The sequence below is a fragment of the Accipiter gentilis genome, chromosome 10 (assembly GCF_929443795.1).
Source record: "Accipiter gentilis chromosome 10, bAccGen1.1, whole genome shotgun sequence".
In the NCBI taxonomy this organism is placed as follows: domain Eukaryota; kingdom Metazoa; phylum Chordata; class Aves; order Accipitriformes; family Accipitridae; genus Astur; species Astur gentilis.
The window spans coordinates 30,729,381-30,755,156 of record NC_064889.1 but is presented as its reverse complement, the minus strand read 5'-3'; the positions used below and the strand labels follow the sequence as shown (position 1 = coordinate 30,755,156).

Sequence of the window (25,776 nt, the reverse complement as noted above, 5' to 3'; positions counted from 1 at the left end):
TTCTAGGAGAGAAACATTGCTGTGGAACCACATGTAGGAAAGAATGCTTAGGAGCTCATGGAACCTCGGCACTGCATCAGTCAATTTACAAATTGAATTAATAATTAAAACTTAAAACAGGTATATCTAATAAAGTGATGCAACTTGTGGATGTGTCTTTGGAAGAAAAAAGAGAGAATACTGACTGTACAGCAAAATTCAGAATCTCTGAATTAGGTAGATCCGTATCTTTTTAATTTAGTGAAATACTACAGAGGGAGATAAAGTTAATAGAAAGATGTGCATCATGTTTGACAAACTAAACACTGACTGAGGAAAGATCTAGGATTATGATAGAATTCTCGGTTCTTAAAATTGAAATATGTATGAGCTGTGGAAAGGGGAAAAAAATTTTAGATATGTTGATGGACATACTGTGATGTCTAGGCAAGAAATAACTTGAAAAGTTTTGCAGAGAAGAACACATGGTATCGCAGTGCCTTCAAAGATAGTTTTCATTATAGTTTCTGCGTTATGTGGAAATCTTACTATGCAAATCACTGTCACCATTCTTCATTCGTGCACAGGGACAGCAATCCTCAGTGAAGCTCTAAACTCTGAAATTAAATTGAGTTGATGTAATGCCAGAGGAAGGGATAGCTGTCAAATTATTAACATAAGAGTAGCTTTAAGTGGCCTGACTTCCTTATTGGCAGTGTGAAGAAGTGGAGAAGAGCAGCCTTTATGACTCAGTTCTTGCTTTGTAGTTTGAACAGAAGTCCGTATCTGAATCCTTACATCAGCAGACTCTGTTGCGCACCAAACAAATTTACAAGATCATTATTTTATACTCATTTGCAACAGACATAAGGCAACAGACAAAAGGCAAGGAATGGCTGAGGACAAAATGAAGGGAAATGTTGAAGAGGAAGCAAGCTTTGCCACATCATTCTTCTATTTTTGCCGCTGTCTTGACTCCTTGCATTGCTTCTTTGTTTTCTAATTTAAATTTTTTAGAAGCTGGAGAGCAGACAATATGGCAGGAGGGTGGGGTAGATAATACAAAGACCTTATCAGCATGGGGATGTGGAATCTGCACTTGCTTCCTACAATGATAAAATGTGCTGTGGATTATTGCATTGAGCTTAATATATCGATTGTCAAAAGGAAAAAAAATCCCAATTAAAGGAAGTGCTGATCTATGGCAAATGAGAATATTGTGGAGCTGGCATCTCTGCATTACCTGAAAAACCAATGAAAATGTTGAGCAGTCAAAAATCCAGTGCATGTTACAGGAGGCACCTACTTGTATGGAATGGAAAAACTTGTTTAAAATGTTTAGGCTTTTGAAGATCATATAAAAGGATAAATTGGAGAACAAAGTTCTAAGAGTTGTTAGGGTTGCTAAGTTTGCCTTCTGAGCGTAGCTACTAATTTTATTGTGGGGAGGGAGGAGGAGAGGAGGGAAGAAAAGGCTTAAAAAAAAAACAACAACAAAAAACCAAAAAACAAAACCCAAGCAAATAAACAAAAAAGCCTTTGTTGTTCCTCCCCCTTGCTGGGAGTTTCTGCCTGAGCATGGCCATACAAAGAGGTGATTAAGGGTTTGGCACACCTCAGGGAGGAAATATTCCAGCAGAAGTAAAGGGAGAGAAGAATAAGGAGTCGAGGGAGGAAATATCCAAAGGAAGGGCAGGGGTCAAAGGTTCATAAATGGAAAAATTAAGTCACAGGATGACACCGAACAGAACACCCCAAGCAGTGCTCATGGCACCTTGGGGATATCCATGTAACCAGCAAACATTGCTCAGCTGGTTGAGGAGACATCTGTCTGTCCAGAGACATGAGAGGCTAAAGAATGGAAACAGGCCCTGCTATTTCTAGGACGCTTCTCCTTCTCCCCACTTTGTGCCAAGTTCAGACTTTCTCCTCCTAGTGCTGTCAGTGGCCAGGCTAATATTCAGATAGGATAACTGGGCTAGATAAGCCTGAGGTCTGAGCTGGTGAGACCATCCTTATGTAACATGCACTTACTTCAGGAAGGTCAGAAGCATCTTGAGCCTTTTCTGATGTGTTGGAAGTTTTTACCCCCTCACTTGCGGTGATGAATGCAAAATCACCTGGGAGGGGGCTTTAGCAGGGAAGGAGATGATGAAGAGAGAAAGGTGAGAAACTTTGCTAGGAAAGTAAACCAGTTAACATTTGCAAAAATGGGAACTGGTAAGTGAATTTTCTATTTAATGTTTCAGAGATGAAGATTTTGTTAAAAAATTGCATGTAATTGCTTTTTAGTTGTGTAAGACAGAAGCTCTTAGAAGCTGTGTGACTGAACAGTCCTGTGGCAAGTCCCACAGGTTTGGAATGCTTCTGAAGCAAGTGAAAAGAAAAGCAGAATGAACTTGACAGTCTTTATTATTCACATTAAAAATTAGAAAGACTGGGACCGTGTTTTTGTAAGAAGAAAGTTAAATATTCAGGAAGGATTTGTATAAATAATGCTAAAGTCAAGACAACAGTTGATTTTAAAAAGAAGTATTTTAGAGTTGGTCAAATACAAACTGCAGGTATTTTGTGATCTGCTTTCATTCTGAAATGGTTTTGAGGGTTTTTTTTCCTCACTAGGCAATGCACTCAGCCTGCTTGTGGTAGGTTATTCTGAAGGCTCTGTTTTTGCTTTGCAGGGGTTTAGGTGGAGAACTGATGAGACCAGCAGGTAAGTATGTGGTGTGAAAGAAGAAAATGTGCAGTAATGAATTCTTCTGTTTACTTTTTTCCAGTTTGTTTTGCATATATTGTGTTGAATGCATAAAAAAAGTACGTACAGTAATTAAAAAAATACAAAGTTTGGAGGCTGATCAGAAGACAGGTACTCCAGAACATTGGTTGCCAGCACACTTGTGAATAACCCTGTTTGTGTAAGAGTTGGAGATAGTTCTTGGGTTTGTGTCACACATTCTCTCCTTCCGTTGTTGCACACAGTGAACTTTCTTCAGGGTTGAATTGGCTTCCTTCACTGATTTACTGAGATTCCTCTCCAGAAGAGATATGATCTGTCCATTAAGACAGATGCCATCATGTAACTAATTATTTTATCTTAATACGTGTGTGCGCAAAGGTGAAGAATAAAGACCATATAAACAACAGTTTGTGAAAAGGGTGGTATCACAGAAAAGATGATAGGTTGTTCACATGGATTTTGAAGATTGTTATATACAGAACCACTGTAAAAAGGAAGGGCATTGCAGGAAAAAGTGCCCATCCAGGTAGACTGGGTGGATAAGGAAATGGTGCCAACTTGAGCTTCCTGCTCGTGAGTTGCATGAAGGAAATGCTACGTAGCAGATTCTGGCTTTGAAGATGTGAAGCCATCCAAACTTGGTGCGTAAAGGAGTTTCAGTACCAAGGTAGAAGAGTGATCAAATAGAAGGGGTGAAGGTGGGCAAGGGGATTTCTGCAGCCTTTGAATGAGTTTACAGTCTTGTGAATGATAATGCAGGCTGAAAGAATAGGTAGTTTTTTAACATGTTTTAGCTTTTAAGCAGCTGAATATTTTTTAGTTTTGGAGAAGTACAAATGACAGTATTTTGGCATGATACAACTGTGTAGGCGGAATAAGAGAAGAATTGAAAATGTTCCACAAATTGCCTGCATGTCTAATGAAGATGATGGTCTTAACCACAATAGAGCATAAAGAAGCATAGAGAACTAAGGAGGAACCCTAAGAGACTTGGGTTTAGTCACATTGTACTTAACCTTGTCTGTGAATAAATATTAGAACAAAGAAGCTGACAAACAATATTGAATGGAGTTTGAACAGAGGGAGTCTGACTGTGTGACATTACCATAGTGAAGACTGAATTCAAAAGTAGATTTGGAGCCCAATAAGTTGATTATAAATGAAGAAGATGACCTGTGTACAGATCCTGGAGTAAGATTCAACAATTAAGTTGTGGGAAGAGAGGAAAACAAAAAGGTGGCATCGTATAGTAGCTTGTTCTGTCCTTTCCCTCCTCTCCACCAACTCTAAAGCAGTCAGGTAGTGAGTATGGATATATACCGATCTGTTTTATTTGAACTCATCACCAGGAGGTGAAAGATACTATTATCCTTAAGTGCTGAGTTTTCATTTGAGCAATGCAGTCAATCTATTATATAGTAAAAGTTTGCAGTATTTACTGTGTTAATCTCTGTTCCCCAAAACAGCCTTGAAACATTAAAAAAATACTATTCTGAAAGTGATTTTGTAAGCTTAGAACGCATTTAAGTTTATAGATTTAAAATAATAAAGACTTAATTATTAAAATTACATTTTCTCATATTCCAAGTATCAAAGGAAATAAAGCTGCATCCAGTTTTATATCTCCTAGCTCTGTGCAGTGGACAGATGCCACTCCTTGAAGGTCCAAAAAATTGCTAATAAGAAGTAGGAAAACCTTTCATAGGTATTTGAGTAGTTTTTTAGTGACTGTAGTATTACGCGTATCCAAGTTGGTTTACTATCAACATTACTACATAGCAATTTACAGACCGGTATGGAAACAGAAAGGTGGCTGATATGTACATATGCACCTTAAATGGCAGAGCGGGAAAAACATACCACCAAACAATGGATTTGCATGAATGATGGGACTAACTAATGTCAGAGAACAGTTACTGCATAGTAGTTTTTTTTAATATAAGAATCACAAATGTAATTTTCTTTCCTTTTCTAATTTCACATATTTTGGACTTCTATTTGCAGACTTTCTTCAATTTAAAATTAATACTAATGTAACTTGATGTGATTGTATCTTCAAAATTGCTGCAATTTCTCTTTTTTATTTATCCAGTTATCAAATTTATTTTCTTACAGTCTGCACTTTAATTGAAAAGTTGTCACTATCAAAAATGCCATTTAGAGGAGATCCAATAATTGGTATGTCATATTTTAAATAACCTTCCATTATGTTAGTAGTTATTCATTAAGCTAAAGTATTAATGAATTATGTTTTTCAAAACAGCAAGATTAGCGAGGTTGGGTGGCCTAACAAAAATATTTAAAAAATACACAAATTCTGCAACAGATGGTGATGTTTTCTGAAGATGTGTTTTGTAGCTGTTTACTAACCTTTTTTCTTTTCCTGTCGAGTTTTCAGCATCACCAGATGCAGTGTTTGTGCTACATACATTGTAAACCAAACCAGAATAGCTATACTAATTGAGAATCACAACCTTGTTTATTTTGGAAAACCAGGGAAATACATCAATGTGTATAATTTCTGGTCTTTATAAAAAAATAAAACAGAGAACACTGAAGTTCAGAAAGTAAGAAAAATGAATGCCATTTATATTCCTTACTATTTCAGGTGGCTGGCAGTGGTTAATAAATGACAGTCTCAGAAGTCTCCCTCTTGTTTCAAGCTCTGCACGACAGCATATAAAGGTACAATAGTTCCTCCTTTTTCATGTGGTCACATTAAGTACAGCATTAGAAATATTTTTGCTTTCTGTTGGTGGATTATTTTCCATGGAATTTAATTGGTTCTTGAATATTTCTTAGATTGGTAAGAAGGGTTATATTTTTTAAAAAATTTGAATTCCTCAAAATTCGAATGAACGGACCCTTTTGATTAATACTTGAACAGCTATCACAAAGGTTGTTCTTGTACGTACATTTGGACAAACTAATTGACAGGTGCTGGTATTGACAGTGGGCTGGCGGTGAGTAGTTGCTGATGGTTGCTTGAAGCTACTTGCTGTCATCTGTATGGTGACATTGATGCAATATCTGCATCTGTTTTGGTGTACCTGTAATATGTGCAAGATATGTTGATTTTGGTAGTTTCAGAGAACTTTTGTGAGAATTAAAAAGAATCTCTGGATGATGTCCTCAAGGCTGATGTTCTGAGGGCCTTTGTTAACAGTGAGCACATTGGTGTGATCAACCACTTACTCAGGACAACGTGCTTAAATTTTCCATTAAACTCTGTTGCAAATCCTTTTACTGTGCTCTCAAGCTACTCTAATTCTGAATATTAAATCCACTGATGGATATATTTCATGCAATTTTATGTACATGATATTAACATCTCCATTTATTTGCCTTAATTTTCCCAAGTAATACCGTGACAATTTGATCTTGCACTCTTAAAGGCTCTACTGAATTAAAGAGACAATTTTTGTCTGCCCTTTTAGAGCTTATAGCCCTCACGGAGACAATTTGAATGTAATATATTGTGTTATTTTGTTAGGTTTTAAAAATAAGATAAAAAGCCATTGCAAGTATCTGGTAGCTCATCTTTTAAAGTCTTCCTTGGAAGACAGAGTAGACTAGAATGTATCCAAATCACTGAAGAAAATTAGAAGATGAAATTTGAATTCTTGGAATATTCTTTTGCTATTAGCAATTTATTCAAAGAGTTTGTATGTCTTATAACTGGAACTTCTAAAGCTTAGAAGAATCAATTACAGACTTTAGAGATTTTTTTACTTGTTTGGTAAACATTAATTAATGTTGAGCAAAGTACGTGTAGTAAATGTCAGTTCTCGCTTGATTTCTGTATATATTTTAGAGAGAAATAATTTTTAACAGCAATGCTTAAGACATTGAAAAGTAATCTTTTTTTTCCAGTATACTCTTCCAATGTAACTTCATGCATTTAAGGCAAAAACCATTCTCTTTAGGAAGTGAAGGGTCTGAGCAACCTGATCTAGTTGAAGATGTCCCTGCTTGTTGCAGCGGCCTTCGACTAGATGACCTTTAAAGGTCCCTACCAACCCAAACTATTCTATGGTTCTATGATTTACAGCAATTAGAGAATTCTGTATATTTTGCCTACTATAATGCCTGTGGTAGTTAGAATATTATTTAGATGAATACTGGTTTTCTTTCAAGTCCTTGATTTTGCATAGAGAACAAGTCTGAGGTGTCTTTGAGTGTAGAATGAATAGGCTGTACAGGATTCCTGTGTTATCATTTAAGATTTCTTGTACGCAGAGAACATGAGTATTAATAAGTATCGTTGCTATTAATATGGAGTGAACAGTGCATAGTTTTTGCACACTCTCAAATTTATTAAAATTTTGGTCAGCATTATATTATTAGCTGAAAAGTATAATTCAACCATAAGTTTTATGAGAAAACTTGTTACATGCTTTTTGAAATAGCAGCTGTATGACCGAAACCACTTTAAAGATTAGGAGGTTCAGGCATAATGCACAAGCTTTGATCCTTTCCTAAACCAATTAAGATTGAGACATAAGGATTGTGATACTAGATATTTGGGGTTTTCTGTTTATAATCTTCAGTCCATGGGGTTTTTTCTGTGTTTCCTTTCTATAGCTTTCTGGGGAAGTAAGGTTTGTTTCTTATCAATCCGGCATCAATACATTGAAGCTGAAATAATGACTTCTGTATTTTGTAATACTATGTCATCCTGAAGGTCTTTCAACTGAACTGAAAATACAGTTGATACATCACTATTAATGTCTTAATTATTAATTCAGTTTACTGGTACTTTTTAAGGTATAAGAGTAGAATATATTCTGTTCTTACACAGGTTTCCTGTTCAACTGTTCTTAAATCAGTATTGGGAAGAAATAAAAAGTAAATGTCAGTAGCTGAAGGGAATGATTTTTTAAAAACATCCACTCTCTGTTTCCTTAACCTTTTAATTCTAAGCACAGTTATCATAAAGTACGACCTAAGTAAATATATCAAGTTCACAGTTTTGCCTTTGTTGCAGGAGTCTGCAGTCTCTGCACTGGCTGCACTGTGTAATGAATATTACATCAATGAAAATGGAGAAGCTGATCCAGCTCTACAGGGTAATGACTCATCTTTACAGTAGAGGCAGAAAATATTGGGCTGGACCTAACATGCACTTTGGAGGTATTGGATAGAATGGCGAGGAGCATCACTAATTTTAAAGGACCTTAAAATGCTTCAGGAAAGAATGACAAAACCAACTGAAAGTCTAGGAAACGTCTCGGGATTTTTGCTTGTTTTAGACTGGAGGTGAATACAAGGTACCATAATAATGTATAATAGGAAAAACAGGTTGCTTTTCTATTCCATACTGTGAAACAAAGAAGCAAAGAATATGTGTTAGTGGCAAATGCTAAATTTTAATGAAATGAGACTTTTTCACATCATATTTTGATAAACTGTGTGCGAGAGATTGTCGCAGACTTGAAGAATTGGTTAGTGATGAGAAGAGAAGACAGCAAGGAGACCCAGAGTTCTTGTAAATGTGCGTATGAAACCAAATCTGTTTGGATTTGGATCAGTAGTACAGGAGTAGGCTTGGACTTCGTTAGGAGCATATGAATCAACATCTTTTTTTATACTGGTTTTTCTGGACCTCTTTGTTTCAAGTTGAAATTGTATCATGTCCATCAGAGACAGTCATGTCCATCAGAGACAGATTGCTGGATTGTATAGATAGATATTTTAAGAATAACAACATTTTTGTTCTTGTTTTCCTAAATACGTCAGCAAACTTATATATACTTAACAAAATAAGGATTTGTTTTCCTATTTTTTGCCATTACTAAGTCATTCCTAAATCAGGTAACAGAATATTTACTTCTACTATGGTAGTTCTAGAATGAACCCGACACCTATCACATATATAGTAACATGCAGTCCATGCCCCAAAGAAGTTATGGCTGATATGTAAAAGCAGCCTATCTTGATTTTTAAATCTTTTCTATATTGCTAGATTTCTATATTTTTTGAAAAAAAAAAAAAAAAAAAAAAAAAAATAGCCCTTTCCTTCATGCAGGTTGGCACTGCATGCCTCATTTTTTGTGGGCAGCACATGTGATATGGTACTAAGGCAGATTAAAAAACCCCAACCTCAGGAAAGAGTAATGTTTTGTAAAAACTGAACACTTTGAGCAGGAAGAGGCGATGCTGAATCAAAGCAAGCAAGCTAAAAATGAGTCGAAAGGTTAACAGGTCACATTTTATGTAAGGATGAAGTTTCAAGCTTATGTAAAAGTGGACTGGAAAACTTGGGTGGATGTCAAAATCAAGAAGGAGAGGGGATCTACTGGAAGAACACGCAATAGATGGCTGCAGCTGTTCTGATGCTGGACTCTTTTAGATGCCTATGAAGCTTAATTGTTTTTTGCTGGATTCTAGATTAACTTTTCATCTGTCTTGTGCTTGCAGGAATCATGGCAATGTAGCTGTGATGGTCTAGGACGTAATTAGAGTGAGATTTGTAGATACAGGCAAAATTTTTCATCAGACTTTCTAGAATGATTTAGAGAATATAATTGTGAGTTGGAAATTTTTCTGTTCTAAAAGATCTCTAGTCAGCTCTGTCTTGATTATGTTTTTATTTGGCCTTGTAATGCTCTAAAGCCTCTTCCACATATGGTAACAAAAGTGCCATTATACACACAAGCATCTTTTAAAAGAAAAAAAAATTATGTATTTTCATTGCTGTGCCAGTAAAAACTATGTATTTCATGACCATTACATTCTGTATGTTGTGGAATTGAAATCCACTACTAAAAATCCTCGCCATAATGTCTGACGTATGCATGTATGTGTGGAAGCTACAGTGCAGAAGACCTTCAATGACAATGCAGACGCTTTAGATAAGTCAGTTAAAGCAGGTCTAAACGTGATTAAGGGGATTGGAGGCGGGGGGGGGAAGCTTTTGGTAAAATTTAACCAGTGTTTCACTATGGCTTGACAGATTTAAAATCAAAACAAATCAGAGATATGTTAGTGATTCAGCATTCGAAATCTGTCCCTATAAGACTGCAATTTTATTGAATCACTCCTTTTGACTCTCTTTTCACCTTTTCTTTGTTTTATTTTTTCTGTCTTAATGTGTTCTGGTGTGGTTTTGATGACTGTCTCTTTTAATACTCTTTCAGGATGGGTTGTTTTGAATTAATATTGTAGATGTTTCATAGACCTGTTGTTCTATGAAGCTGAAGTCTCTTAGAAGAATATTAGCATTTGCATTACCCTCGCTAGCATAATTACTAAGTAGTTAAAAGCAAAGAGCTGCTCATTTGCTAGTTGGAATGTCTTAATTTTATGTCATTTGGCTAAAATGTCAATCTTAAATTTACATCAGTCAAAGGGAAGACTGTCATAGTCTTACTGTCTAAGATCGTGTTGCTGTCTCAGCAAGTATTGCATCTCCCTATGGCCTCAAGACTCTATCTTACAGTCCCTGGTTTGGAAATTTTTAAATAATAGATGTGCTTATGTGAAGGTATTGCTAACCTCTGGACAGGGAACTAGTTCCCTGATCTGAGGAACTAGTTGAGGCCTGCTAATTGCATAGGGACTTTTAAAAAAAAAAAAAAAAAAAAAAAAAAAAAAAAAAAAAAAAAAAAAAAAAAAAAAAAAAGTCAGTCGTGAGTTATGATTAATCTGTAGTTTCTTATGGTAACTATTCTTTCTTCCTCTAGCAAATATTGCTCAATCATTTAACTCTTAGATGATGGTAAGCAATGGCACAATTATGTAAACTTCTTAGGATCTCTTGATTCTTTTTCTTTGAGGATTAAAAAGTGCATATTCAGTAAAGCAATTAATAAGACCACCTTTCTCCTTTTTGTACCAGAGTTCTGTTTATTGCAGCTATCTTGGTGGTTCTTAGAAGCTTTTCTGGAGTATGTTGTTTTTCTCTGCATTTTACAGAAGAGTTTAATATAGTAGCTGAAAAATCTGGTAAAGGAAGTATTGTCTGTTAAGTCTATGATAAAGACTACAGTAGAAATACATAGATTCCTGACTTTTTTTCTTTTTTTCTTTCATCCTCATTTTCTTTTTTGTATCACTTCACTGCATTGTTGAGACTTCTTTTTCCATGCCCAGTTCAGTTTATTCTTGTGCCTTTTGTCTGTGCTACTGTTTGTAGAGTGAGTGTCCCTGTTTTGTCATGTAACAGTGCACAGAATGTCAGCACAGCATCCCTACTTCAAAATGGGCACTTCCTTTTGAGCTTTCTCGTGCAAAAAGCCCAACTTTATTTTTGTCATTTTATATAAAAAGTGATATAAAATTATCTCATTGCTTAGGTATGATCTGTGTGTGTGTTTAAACCCTGAGTCCAATTAAGACTTTTCTGGGGGACAACTGTCGAATATCTGACCTTCATAAATCCAGAGACATCTCTTTCCTAACACAGAATACTTGTCTAATTATGGAAAATGATGACCTGTAAATATAAGAGAACTTGTTCCCCTGTGTTTGCATAGAAATTTGTGCTTACATTTATTCTTTGGATTTTTAAAACATTGTAGCTTTTTAAAATTGAGAACTTTGTCTCTCTGAATGACTAAGATTATTCTGTCTAAAAATCTGACTTCATATTTAGAAAATAAGAATTCATTCATGTAACAGTGAACATCTTAAAATTTTTATCTTTTTCTGTAGGAAATTAATGGTATTCTGTATTTTAGTTTAATGAATTGTAAAATTTTCTAGCTGCTCTGTTTGGGGGATCTTTCCCTGTTATATTGTTTTGTTAGCCAAATATGTAATAATAATGATGTGGTAGTTGCTTTTCACTCTGGAATTGTATTTTTTATAGATGAGCTGGTGACACAGTATGTTTCAGAACTACAAAACACAGAGGAAATGATTCGTTGCGGCTTTTCACGAGCACTTGGGGCCCTTCCAAGATTTCTGCTAAAGGGCAGGCTCCAACAGGTGAGAAAATACAATGATTGTAGTGAGAAGAGGACACACGGTATTTTTGAATGAAACCTATGATGGTAATCAAATAAATAATAATGATCATAATTAAAGGTCTTTGTGAAAGGGATTTGGATTCTAATATACAGTAACTCCAGAAAACCATCATGAGTTTAGCTTGTCATAGATTCTGATAATTAAAGTTTAGTCCTGCTTTAGTAGTGTTAATAGAAAAGCCAGAGATTGAATTATACCTTTGCTATGGAACATTTGTCCAAAGGGAGAAGTGAGGCAGGCTGGCAAGTCCTGGTGAGAAACCAAACACTGTTGCCTGCTTGGTTCTCTCATACGTGATTGAGCTCATTTTAATATGATACCTAAATTTAACATGTGTCATAAATAATGCATTGGATTTAAATATCTCAATTTTTATATTTTTTCAGGTTTTGGAAGGTTTGAAAAAAGTTACCTTAATTTCCCCTGCAGATGTGAGCTTTGCAGAAGCCAGAAGAGATGCCCTGATAGCAATTGCAAAGTATGTTTGGTTTTGTCTAATTTTAATTCTTTCTCTAGAAGCTTTCTCCTGTTCATTCTGCTTTCTGTTGTGAGCTTGTAGCATGATTCTTGAAATCAGGTTACACTATGATGTGCATTTTTAGTGTGGGACTGTATGTATCTCCATTATTCAATATATCTTTGATTCAGAGGATTATCTACACATCTGAGGATGGAGTACAACTCTGATGGTGTTGTGGGTTTTTTTAATCCATTAACTGACTAGCTAGTATGTATTTTATAGATCACCTTTCTCATGGGCTGCAGTTTAGTGAGGAGGAAGAATATATGGGTTTTTCCACTTTTTTAATAAGAAGATTGAATTGGTTTAAAGAAGTTGTACTTCCTCTAAAGGAGTATTTTCTGTGTTGACATGCCACAGTGTAGTTAGTGTTAATATGGTCTTAAACTTACAGTGCAAAAACCCCATGTCTTCAATTTAAAGAAGCTTGTTAGTATCAAATTCAATGCACATTGTATTAGTCCTTTGCTCTTCTCACTCACTTCATTTTAAGGAGAGTTCAAAAACTGACAGGTACTTCAAGCATGTTCCTTTTTGTAGTAGTATAGACGTAAAACCAATCAGCTTATCTGTTGATTTTGGGTTTTTTTAGCTTGCCAGTGTTCCTTTAAACCTGAACACTGATCAGAAATCCTCAGGTCAAATACCACACAGTAGGCTCAGAAATATTCTTCATACTGTTTGCAGCAGATGTTATAGGTGTTTAGAATTTTTTATGTCCAGGGAATTTTATTAAGCAACAGAACAAAGCTATGATCTTAATGTTTCTCCTTGCTAGTGTTGTGGGTTTCCCCTCCCTTTTTCTCTTTGTAAAGGGTTTGCCAGACAATAGGTGTAAATGGAGAAGGAACCCAGGAAGAATATGTCTGCAAAGATAATGTTACTCAGATTTATGCTACACTACTTAGTGGTATGACGGACTACACCACAGACAGCCGAGGAGATGTTGGAGGATGGTAAGATGCCTTACAAACTGAGACTTAAACTTAGCTGTCATGTTCGATGACTAATTAAAAACTGATGTCTTTTCAAAACCTGCTGGAAAGAGATAGCTCTAAGCTTTTGGAGATTTAAGTATAGGTTGAAATACGCTGGGGGAAAGGAAAGGCTGACAAGAATTTGTCCCTTGCCTTGGAAGTTAGGAAGATGGGGACTATTGTGTTTTGAGCTGAAGTTCAGCCTTATTCTGGTTTTGTGGATGACATAATTTTCTTTTAGTGACTATTAAGAATGCATTTAGTTGTAAAAAGTACAGAGATTTAAAACATTACTTCTGTTTCTTTGAAATAACACATTTTCTCCTACTTGGTGAACTCCCCTATTGTACGTTTGTGTTGTGGGGATTTTTTGCCAGCAGAGGGAGCAGTTGCATAACGTGTTAGTGACAAATTTTCAAGGCTAGTGGCTCTGAGATGGATGAAAACTTTATCAATTGTGCTGTGGTATTACTGACTCTTTTGTAAGTTTAGGGTTTCAATTATTTCAGCTATGAGATTGCAAGCATAATTAAATCATGTCTGTAGAAATGTATCTACTAATGTGAAGTCTATAGAATAGGTATAATATTAAGTCTGTAGCAGTCATATTTTTGTGACATTCTTCAGTCTTCACAGTTCCCTTAATATATAAATAAGATTCTGTATATAACACAGCATTCATCTGAATGTTCTTTATTCTTTCAGTAACAGTGACCTGAAAAGGCTATTTCTAAATTGATGAACCAAAGCACTATAAAGGCTTATGCCCTTCTTGGGGTTTGTCTTTAATTTCTAAAGAAGCTGTAATTGGAGATGTAACATCTCTTACTGATTGGAAGTTCCTGCAATCTTTGAATGTGGTAGACAGAGCAGCAATGAAGGTTTCATGTTATTCACTTCTACTGTCCTGTAGTTACAGAGTGAGAAAACCATGTGAAATATGGATCTTGGGGATCCGATGAGAACTAAAGAAACATACAGGCTGTCTTGTCAGGGTGCTTTTCTGCATGTGTTTATGAGCACAAATATGCCCAGCCTGAAATAGTACTTGTTAATAAAAAGTATTAAATTATCAGAATTCAGGAATAAATCCAGTATCTGCAGATTTATAATATACGACAAATTTGCTGCTATGTAGAAGGCTCGGAGCAGTTACACTTAATCCTTGTATAGAGAAGCCATAAACTAATGAATGTGATAAATTAATGAATGTGATAATGAATGTGATAAATTAATTTTAATTGTCTGTTACTTGTTGGAATTTGATTTTGAGTAAAATGCTGTTTTTGACAAAGACTTCTTAATTTTATTGTCTTAATCCATAATTATAATTTGAAAATATGCAGATATATGTTGCTTTTAGATATGATTCTATACATAAATTATCAGCCCTGTTTAACGGTATGGTAATATGTATTTGACCTGTCTGGCAACTATATGAAGCATCTCAGGATACAGAGATTATAAATTCAGGATTATAAATTAACAACCTCTTGATTGTTCAGATCTAGTATCTGGCTATGCTTTTATTACATTCCAGGCAGGAAGTGGGGAGTGCCTGAAAAGTACTGGTATGAAATAATTTTGCTGGTTGAAAAGATTTCCTTATTTTCCCAGTTTATTGAAGAAGCTCTTGTCTAACAGTGCCGAGTCACATGAAGGGCTTTGATGTTTATTTTCAGTAATATCCTTGCAGAGTGTTTGTATGAAGTAACTGTTTTAGACATTTTTTCAGTCACTGTCCCCTTCTTTGAAGGGTGTTTTCAACAGTATTTTATTAACATGAAACCTCATTTCCTTTTAATTTAATTGAGTGGCATCTACTATATTGTAATTAGCAGCTGTGACTCAACAGGTGAGGAGGGATAGAGAACTACTGAAATGAAGGGCTCCAAACTAGGTATGTTGTGGCTATAGCAAAGCTGGCAGAGCTCACAGATGATGGTTGCAACCTGTGATGGTATTTGCTGACTTGGGAAGGCTACAATGGGCGAGATGTTAGCTGGACCTTGTAGGGGAGGATGTGCACTTCTCCTTGCTCGTCATACTTCTTTCTGTGGCCAGAACAGTCACTTGCTTGCTCCCTCCTCCCTGCTGCAAGCAAAACAGTCCTGTTCTGAAGCATTGGCTGTATTCTGCTTCAGCAGCCATGCCTAGCATGCTGATCTCTGTTCAAATCCGGTATAATAATACATGATGCCAAGTTTGCATTGTGTGAGTTTGGGAGGTTTTTCTTTAGGCTCAAATTTTTGGTTATGTCTGTTTTAGAATTCTGTCCTACGCACTCTTGACTTTAATGTTGTTATTCTACTTGGTAGCCCCAGGTTTGCTTTAAAAAAAGAAAATAAGTTAATTATAGTGGTATTCTTCCCTTTAGGATTGCTTATTAGATAGCTTGAGCACAGGGGCAGGTGCTGTGAAGTACATTTGTAATTACCATGAAGAATCAGAACTACTATAACACATGCTATAACCAACTATTGTCTTATATAGGAAAAAAAGTTGTGATTGTGCTTTTTTTGTGTGTGAAATATGTATCATCCTACATTTTTTTTTTTATTGCCGGCAATTGCTGGGTGGTTTATACTGCTGTCAAACTTTAATGCTTGTGCTTTATCAAGTCATTATAGGTCACCGAGATCTCATCAGTTCCAGAGTGAGTTGCAATAGTTATAAATAACTACTCTGTCTTTGAACAGAAAGCAAAGTGTAAGTTCTACGGTGCAAAGTAGAAGAAAGATATTTTGTGCCATGTTAGTATTGGGCACTTTTAAAAATTATTAGCCTAGTTCCTTTAGGGTACTTCACTACAATATTTACAAATGTGTTGGAAAAGTACACAAGGCAAATAATCTAGACTACTCTTACTTATCAGCCTGAGTTAATATTTACGTGTTTGTATTTTTCTTGTTTTGTATAATGATGCCCAGCTCCTCAGCCATCAGTACTGGTTGTTAAAATTGTCGTACAACGGGGAAATACTAACACAGGACAAGAAATCAGAGAAAAGTAGGCATGTTTAACATCTCAAACTTAGAAGAGGACACAAGGATGCAAACTAGTAAGGATCAAGAGCAGGTCCTTCCAGCTTGTGCAAGGGAAGAAGGAGCTTGGCTTTCCGTCTCCTCCTCCTTCAGCTGTCAAAAAAGCAGGAGGAAGGTGAATGGGTCTCTTGCTCAGGGAATGCAGTAGGAACACGAGAGAGAGACAGGTGTAGCTGCAAGAAAATGTAAGAGCAATCATAGAGGGTGGGGAGTCAGAGAAAGGGAAGAGATACTAAGCTTTATGCTTTCAAAATCAGGTGCAATGCTGAAGTAGATAAGAACCTGGCTAAGTATAATTAGGTATTCAAGTTAACTTCCACATCTGACAGCTCTCACTGAAGTTCCCCATACCTATTGTTTATCCTTCTGTCTATGTCTTAATTTTAAAACAAAACAAAACTCTACAAAGTGGAAATTTTTAAAGAAATCCTGAGGAAATTAAGTTCTCAACACCCAGTAAAATTCAAATGTGCTTTGAGCACCAGATTCTTTTTAAGCCTCTTTGGCAATGCCAGCCAAAATCAAGTCAAGAAACATGTAAATTAAAGGGGGAAGGGGAATCCTTTCTCATAGCAAACTGTTGGATGCTAAATACTTCTGTGGCCTCTCAAATATGAATGTTTTCTCATTCTGTTTCTTCTAAACCATTGACTAAGATGGAAGGATATGGGAAGAATTGCCATTTCTCTGGAGAGACCTTGTCTTTGGTGTAATTTTTGCCTTTCTTTAATAGAATCGTGGGAAAGTTTAACCAACTTTACTTTCCGTATGCAAACCTTACATTTCTTTTGACAGATTGTTTGCTGGGACTTGTCCAATCTGTCTATAGGTGTTAGACCTTGAATATCTAATAGTCAGATACTATATGAAAAACTAGGAAAACATAACTTTGATGAAAGGTTGCCAAACTTAATACAGTATTAAGCTACTTAGGAAAAAATGATGTAATTTACCTTTTTTACCATTGTAATAAATGTCCCACCCAGTTTTAGATTGCACAAGCAACTATTTTCAGCTTGTTTTGGAAATCAGAAACAGGAATATTACTTTTCACAGTAGGCAGGTATACCTTGTCAATTTTTTTAATTTTTTTTTTAAATTATTACTGAGAAAGGATGGGATTACCATGAGTGAATAATATGATGAATGTGTTGGTCCTGGTCTTCTGCAGGATCAGTTGAGGATCTGCCATAGTATTCCCTATGTCTTAAGAAAGAGACTACTTTTGACAACTCACGTATTGACAAGGCGTGTGGTTTAAAACAAGCAAGTTCTTTTCTATTTTTGATTGAAATTATAGTCTTCAACTAATTTTTGTTATATTAATATTATGTTTAGACATTTTGAAGGCAGAAAATCTTCACCAAATAGATAAAGATGCACTTCAAGCACATCTTAATGTTATTTTAGCTAATCTTTTTCATAAAACTAATTATTATTTAGCATAGAGATTTAAGCTGTTCTGAGTCACAATTCTTTTTAACGTTGGAAATATTAAGCTTGAACATTTACAAGAATATGACACTTTTAATAGTGCTTAAATATCTTAATGTCAAAATGTGGGTTGGCCTTTTCAGAAGATGATTTGAAGCAGACAAAGCACTTAGGTTTAAATAGATCTACCTGCACACTAAATACTAATAATCATTATAAATTTTAACCTTCTTAAAATAAAGAATAAACCTGATGACATCTGGCTGAAATAAAAAATAAGATGGTGAGGCAGGGGGCTTGCCTGGAAACTAGGATGACTGTTGTACCCTCAGTGCAATGTGGGCATCACTTTATAGAATGGGGCTTGGGTGTACAGCTGTACACACTCCTCTTCCCCCAAAAAATATAATAGCTCCTCTCAGTGGTCAATGTTTTCATTATTTTGAATATTTTCCAATGTCTAATTTAACTGCTGATGTATTTATTTAAATAAATACTGATGTAACTACTCTAATATATCTCTGTTTCAACAGGGTACGTGAAGCTGCTATGACAAGTTTAATGGAAGTGACGCTTCTGCTGGTTCAGAATGAAGCAGAGTTAATTAATGCCAACATGTAGGCTACTTGTACTATTTTTGTGTCTTATCTCTTATAACTACATTCCATTCCATACAAGAAAGCATTGCTTATATGTTGGAGTCTTACCCCTTTATTAAGTGTGACAGAACTTTTGATAGAAGTGCATCAAGCTTACGCCCATACAGATGCTGAGAATATTGTATCTGTTTTTCAGAGAGACTAACCTTATTGACAGAAACTGGGTGGCAGTCCCACGTTTAAAATGCAGTGCATATGTGAGATTTGGTCTATACTTGCTGCCTCTGTGGAGCTTGCCTGTATTGTTCACTTAAATAGAAAGCAAACTTGCCTGCTTATCCGGAGCATTGTATCGTTAGTTTGGTATGTGATAAAATGTGGAGACAAGTTTGTATTCATTTCTGTCTTCTTTACAGAACTATTAGTAAGGAAATACAGAAAAAGATAATTTACACTGAGCTTCTGATTTTTAATTTTGTGATACAATACTCCTAATAGTTAAGAAAAAGAAGAAAAAAAGAATATGTACAAGTTTTTAAGCATAGCTTGAGCTGCAGCAAAACTTTACTAGTAGTGATGTTGGTTTATGGACAGAGCATGCCCAATGGCTAGCTGAATATATGCATGATTTCTTTTTTAATTTAAAAACCCCCAGACTTAGAAGGACGCTTTGAAGGAAAATACTGGATTCTGTAGGAATACACTACTCAACCAGTGCCCGTTGTCCAGGGGCTTCCTCCTATTGGTCTATTGCAAACAATACTTTATTCACCTGAAACTTAGAAAAGCATTCCTGCCAATTGGATCGTATTTTCTAAATATTCTGGGTCTTACTGGGTCTTTCAGCTACTGGACAGTAACTGAAAGAATTCTAGCTGGTTTTACTGTCATTAGATGTCCTTTCTGAAGGTGTAATGGGCCTTGTGGAATACAATATTGTAGCTGTGAGTTTAGTTATGAATGTAGGCAAAATAGGATATTGATAAAAACTAGCCAGAGTTGAAGAAGTGATTAATTTGGGATATATGAGATTTGGGATAGACGTTGTCTTCTGCTACATGTGCAATTTTCTACTTGAAAATTTCCCAAGGTTCTTCCTCTATTTCCAACTGAAATGCAGCGGTTCATCCAAACTCTAAAGCACCTTCATATCTTTTTGGATGAAAGGTGGTATGTGAATATCAAATACTGTGTAACATTAACGTCATAATGATTTTTTGATTGATCTATGGAAGATAAAGCTTTAAAGATTCTGTCACCATGTTGATGTCTTAAATCTCTTGTACGTTCATTATGAAGAGTTAAACCAGAATGCTTTCATAGCAGGACGTTGATGTCGTTGAAACAATTTAAATACTCATTCTACTGATTTAATTATGTGATTGTTTTCTTCTTTGTAGCTGCAAACAGATTATGTGCTGGCTGGCTCAACAGTCAGCTGAAAAAATAGATAAATTTCGAGCTCATGCAGGATCTGTGTTCCTTACTCTCTTACATTTTGACCATCCTCCAGTTCCACACATACCTCATCGAGAAGAGCTAGAGAGGATATTTCCAAGGTAATATATTGGAAAACATATCCTAAATCAGTGGCGGTAAAAGATACATGCACACAGTTACACCTAACACAAGCAACCAGATGTAATTTTTGTGCCCAAATGCCTAATATATGTATGGAGGGGTATTTGGTGCTGTTTGTCAGACTTTCATTGAAGTGTCCAATGAAGATGCATAAACATATAAAATATTCAAAAGAAGAACTTAATAGTACGAGTTCCTCTTAAAACCATAGTTCCCGAAGGAGATAGGTCTTATATGGTCATGCTACATAAGTCTTTCTCTGGATCAACCCCAATAATTTCTGAACCCATCAGCCAATTTCATGGTGGATGGTAGAGATCATGTCAGTAGTAGATGGGAGACCATTGGTAAAACAGAACTGCTGGGAGCTGTGTTTTGGTAATCTTGCTGTTTATGAAATGTATAATCTCATTTTCTTTTCATAATGTGAGAGCTGGAATTTATTGGCAGTCCCTCTTCCTGAATTTTCTTTTCCCAACTGGAAAACATTGATTGATCATAATGATAATTTTTAATGAATTGCATTATTTTAACCAAGCTCCAGTTGCAGTAGTTTTCCAAGATGGAATTTCTAGTTAATGCAAGAGTGAGAGCAACTCATTCCTAAATGGTGATTATAAAACCTGATTATGATGAGGAACTTCCAACTTTGTGTCTGCATTCTGTTTGTTCAGCAGAATCTCAACCTCCTGTAACTCAGGAAGTGCTCTGTCTGCTAGGCTGCTGATTGATCTGCTGGGGTGTATGTGTGTCAGCCTTTCCTGGGATAAATCTGTCTTTGTATCAGTTGTTGACTAGGTTAGTGGGAGAGAACATGAGAATGGAACACAAGAAAGAGAACTTGTTTTCTTGGTGTAGAGAAAACTGCATGTGAAAAGGAAACTGTGGTTCAAATCCCTTATCTGAATCAGAACAAGGACTTGAAGATTGCTTCACTTTACTGAGAGTGGTTAAAGTTTTGATTTGTATTTTCCCCTTATGCTTAAAGACCAATGATTAATTTGATTTTTAGGTAATTCAGAGACTTTGTTCACTGACGTGCTGCTTGAGGATGAGGAGCTATCATAGGAATGTATGGAGAAGAAAGGCAGTGCACACATACAAGATTATTTTTTTTCTTCCCTTTTCCCCAGGTCAGAGAAAGAGACTCTAAACTGGAATGCCGCTTCAGAAGCTTTCCCTCGAATCACCCAGCTTTTGGGTTTGCCAACATACCAATACTATGTGCTTTTGGGTCTCTCAGTGTCTGTTGGTGGATTAACAGAGACAACGGTAAGAAAGCAGAACAGCTTACCTGTTTGGTAGTAGAATGCATTTACCTGATAAAATTGTTGACTAAATTGTTTAGTCTATTACAATGGATATTGCAGATAGTTATTTCTGTGAGAATTTCAGATACAAGATTTTTAAAAGAAACTAAGTCATACTTTTAAACCTGATGGGCTTTATATTTTTAACCCTTAAAAGTATTGTTTTCTTGACTTACTGAACATGCAGGAAACACACTTTGTTTCTTGTTTCTTGGCCTGATAGAACCTGAGAGTTCCAGCCTGTTGGTTCAATCAACTCTTAGGTTTATTTGCTCACCCTTCTAAGCTGTTAACAGAGGAAGAGCCTTTCAGCTAAATGTTGTGGCTAAGTGTAAGTTGATTGCTCTTTTTAAATGAGGTGAATTCCGGTTCTCACTTGTAACCTGATGCAAGGTGCTAAATATTTGTTGTCGATATGTGTTAACAGTATGTTCAGATTTTTTTATATTTTTGTTTGGTTTTGATATGCTTTCTACAAAAGTACCAGAGAGATGCCAGAAGTTACATTACAATGCAGTATCATTCAAATGTCTGTCTGAGTCCTCTGAGCTTTGCATCTATTTCATTCTTCTGTGCGTGAACAGTGTCTTTATCACTGGTTTTGGTAGTCTGTTATTCTCCCAAAATCTTCCAGACTTTATAATAACTGTAGTGTATCTTTCTGTCCTTATATTACAGCTTGTCTTGCTAGTTTCAGAATTCTTGGTTTCAAGATATTTGGCTTCTAACTTCTTTGTTATTTGATGTAGCCAAGATGTAACATATATGAAAACAACTATTGGGGGTAAGGACACAGTTCAATATGACACTACAGAGAAATATCAGACCAGTAACAGAAAATTCTGGACTGTTAGTTAAATCTTTAAATTGCAGTGGTCCTGTAACAGAAGAAGGAGGTCATGAGTCAGCACCCCAACAGTGTTTAAGAGTGTTTCTAATTAAGATTGCTGTCTGTAATTAAGAAAGCTGGTAGAAAAGTGATAAGTGTTGGGAAACAGTTTTTGTGGAGAGAGAACAGTTCCTGCTGGGTTCACAGAAGGAAGGCAGTAATCATTTCGAGCTTGTCTCCCATGGCTTCTACTTTTCAGTCTTAACCATGAGCTGTTCAGAATATGCCCAAATGATGGGTTTTGCCTGGTGCCATGGGTTCTGCGCTTGTGATCAAGAGATACTCATATGCCTTTGGATTTCATGTAGCTGAGAAATTGGTGACTGTGCAGTGTCATGTATTTAAACCAGTTTTGAGAATGTTAATGTTTCTAAAATTGCAACTAATTATATAGGAAAGGCTATTTTAAAACTTTGAAAACATATGCTTATTGGTTTGTGACAATAATTATTGGATAGACAATGTAACTCTTAACAGATTTTTTTAATAGCAGACATACACATGAAATTCAGCTTTTAGTAAAACACAGTTAATTATAGGGGGCTCCACCAAAACCAAAGTTATTCGCATAAGTATAAAAAGGGAAGAAAGTTGTGGAGAAACAGACATTCTGCCTGCTAACCGAGGTCAAAGGAAAATCCTTATTCAACATTTTAATATCTTTTTTCTTTTTTTTTTTTTTTTTTTAAGTTCTGGTTGTGCTTGGTTTTGAAAAGTGTAAACAGTTCAGTTACTTCTAGCTCCCTTCCCTTGTTACCATCTGCCAGTGTATTTAAGGGCAACCTTCTGTACTGTTTTCAAAATACGATTTTGAAATGTTAACTTTCTGTGACCCTGCATTTTTCTTTAATGCTAAAGGCTTGTTCCGGTTAAAATACTCTCAAGGGCTTTGGCTTTAGAAGGAAGATGACCTAATTCTCTTTCGAGCCAGATAGAAGTGCAAAGGAGGCTCAAAGTATAGGATACTTATACTTGGGATTATATGGTGTGTGGTGAATTACATTTAATGTTTAAAATATGATATATAAATTAGAATTGATATGTCTTATAATGACTTGTGTTTCAAACTATTCTATCAAAGCCTGTAGTGGTCCTTGCTGAATATTCAGCTGATCTAAACATTAATAGAAAATTTTAAGAACTGTTCCTATTAAAACCATATGAAAGAAACAGATTTTTTTAGTTTTGGATAAAGGACAAGGATTATTCAAATAAGTGTTCTTGCAGTAACCTCTGTGTGTTCTTGTGATCTTTCCTTTCTTCCCTCTCTCACTTAAAAAATATATATGCACATACACACGTGGACACAGAAGTTAGAAAGTTAGAAGATTCTGGTATACTGCAAGATAGAAATCTGAGTTCAAATGCCAGTTTGTCTTTAAGACATCTCAGGGAATTAGTAGGAGAAAAGGCTTCATTGTAATTCAGTGGTCAGTGGCTATTTTTTCATAGTTAAAATTGCTCTGCAGTATATTTAGCAAGAGTAGTTCTTTGTTTTGCTTTTTAAAGAGATTTTCTGGCATGAGCTGTGTGGGGTATCTCAGTAACATTTTGTTGGCAGCATGGCTGCTGAAAGAATTGTATCTCAAGCATTTTGAAGTAATCTGCAAAAACAGAAGATGTCATTCCCTTTGGGATTTGGCATTCTGCTCCTCTCCCTTGGTTCAAAGGGCACTTTCTCTGTGTAAAAGAATCTTCTAATTATATATCTGGCCCACAATGATGCGTATTTCTTATGGTTGCATTAAAAAATCCTCTCAGTATATGGAGATCAGAACCATACAATGGTTTTCTTTCTCTAGTTCACAAACCCTGTAGTTTCAGGGGTCAAGATGTAATTTTTGTATTATTTCATTGTTGTTGAACTACACTACATTTAAAATTTTGTTAAAGCACAGAATTTCCTGTGATTCCCCTCCCTCCATAAAGAGTGAAAATTACATTTTAAAATGTTATAGAAATTTTAAGTAAAACCTTAAAAAAAAAAAAAAAAAAAAAAAAAAAAAAAAAACCAGCAACCTATTTTGAAAATTAAAGGTCTCCCAGGCCAGTACCAGGGTTCCAACATGAAATGCCAAAGACCTGTAACAATTGGAGTAGCCAGTTCTGAAACTATCCAATGAATGCCTATGTATGTTAAAGCACCTGACAAAAATTAAAGCCCAGCTATGACATACAGATGTCAACATTACCTGTGTGCCAAATACATGATACAATTTATGTTTTACTTTCCTCAGAATGGACTAATTTTTTGCCAGCAATGTTTATGACTGTTATGTACTGTTTGGAGTCAATACTGGGCTTTGAACAGCAGTGTTAGTTCTTACAAATGAAAATGTTGGGACATTTGTAGGTGATGTTCTAAACCATCTGGTTACTGTTGACAAATTGTATGCAAATTAATGCATATTTGGTTTGAAGGAACAAGTCCTAAATCCAGTTTCCTTGGTTGACAATTCTTGAGCAAAATACACTTGAGAATAATTTTTGGCATTCTTTTTTTAAAGAAAAAAATAGCGTGAATTATGATATTCCTACTTCTTGTAAAATATCACTGACTTGAGTCTTTGAACTCCAAAGATTTTATTTATTTATTAAAAAGAACGTTGCAAGTAAAACAAGGGAGACATGGTTTCACTTGTGTTAAAATTTAAATGGTATGCAATTTTCTCTAAAGTTACTGGTAAAAATAGGCTACTGCCAATTCAGCACTGTAAGTTTGTCAGGATTAGAAATTATCCAAACCCAGTGTTATTTATTGAGCATAACTTGGTTTCTTCTGCACGTGTTACAGGAATGTTCTAACTCTGTGAGTAGGTCTTGGTCTATCGAAATGCTTCTGTGAAAACTGGAGCCTTTAGCAATTACCTGTACATCTGATTTTCTCCAAGCTTTCTCAGTAGTTACTCACTTGACTTCCATTTGTGATGCATTAGGTGCAGAGGACTGAATTTTGTTGAGATACCTGGGGCTCTGAGGAGACTGGTTAGATGGGAGACTGACAACCACTAGGCTATGTCGATCTACTGAACATCTTCAGTACAGACTCTTTCTTTCTCATCATGCCCTACTGGCTTTTTCATCAGGTCTGTCCAAGATAGTATTGCAAAGTAAGAATCAGAGCCCTTATGTGGATTGGGCATCTTTATAGCTGACAGGTAGCTGAGATTTTGAATGCTCTGTTACAAACTGGATGCCTAAGGTAATTTTCTTTTGGCCATATCAATCCCAGTTGTTGCCTTGAGACTGTTTTTAGAAGCACTGTACTTCAGTTTTGCAACAAGCTGACTAGGAAATAATTTCATAAAGGTTTGTGTAGACACCTTATTTCTACGTTGCGCACCTGTCCAGAGCTGTAATTGCCTTCTCCCCTTGCTTGTGGCTACACTTCCTCATACTTTTCCCTTGGTTCAGGAGGTAAAATCTTCAGGACTTTCATCATCAGATGAATGGTCACTTTGAATGCTCTGTTTGCCTTACCATGTATTGCCTATCATTGAAGTATCTACTGTTGGCTTAAATGATGGGAGAGTCAAGCCTTGGCAAACCCTGTTTTTACCATGTTTAATAAGAACAAGGTCATTCTCAGGCCTCCTCCTAAATTCTTAGCCGAAGTTGTCCCTGTTCCAACCCATTAACCTCCTAATTTCCTTTCCCAGTCCTTGTGAAACCCCAGGGAAAGGTAAATGTCACACATTTGATACAGTGCGAATTCTGTGTTCTGCATAAATGA

General features: G+C 35.8%; 1 protein-coding gene across 5 annotated transcripts in view; it reads left to right on the top strand.

The window, feature by feature from the left end:
- TBCD (tubulin folding cofactor D) overlaps nucleotides 1–25,776 on the top strand; it is a 130,266-nt gene that overhangs the window by 86,244 nt on the left and 18,246 nt on the right. For 4 of the 5 annotated variants that reach the window (XM_049812680.1, XM_049812679.1, XM_049812677.1 and 1 more), the window contains 10 exons: nucleotides 2,661–2,692; nucleotides 4,832–4,894; nucleotides 5,325–5,401; nucleotides 7,704–7,785; nucleotides 11,529–11,647; nucleotides 12,076–12,167; nucleotides 13,025–13,165; nucleotides 18,198–18,281; nucleotides 19,664–19,822; nucleotides 20,978–21,116. In XM_049812680.1, coding sequence (XP_049668637.1) covers nucleotides 2,661–2,692; nucleotides 4,832–4,894; nucleotides 5,325–5,401; nucleotides 7,704–7,785; nucleotides 11,529–11,647; nucleotides 12,076–12,167; nucleotides 13,025–13,165; nucleotides 18,198–18,281; nucleotides 19,664–19,822; nucleotides 20,978–21,116 — 988 coding nt within the window. Of the gene's footprint in view, nucleotides 1–2,660; nucleotides 2,693–4,831; nucleotides 4,895–5,324; nucleotides 5,402–7,703; nucleotides 7,786–11,528; nucleotides 11,648–12,075; nucleotides 12,168–13,024; nucleotides 13,166–18,197; nucleotides 18,282–19,663; nucleotides 19,823–20,977; nucleotides 21,117–25,129; nucleotides 25,528–25,776 lie in introns of those variants that run through there. The other variant, XM_049812681.1, reaches the window with a different exon arrangement.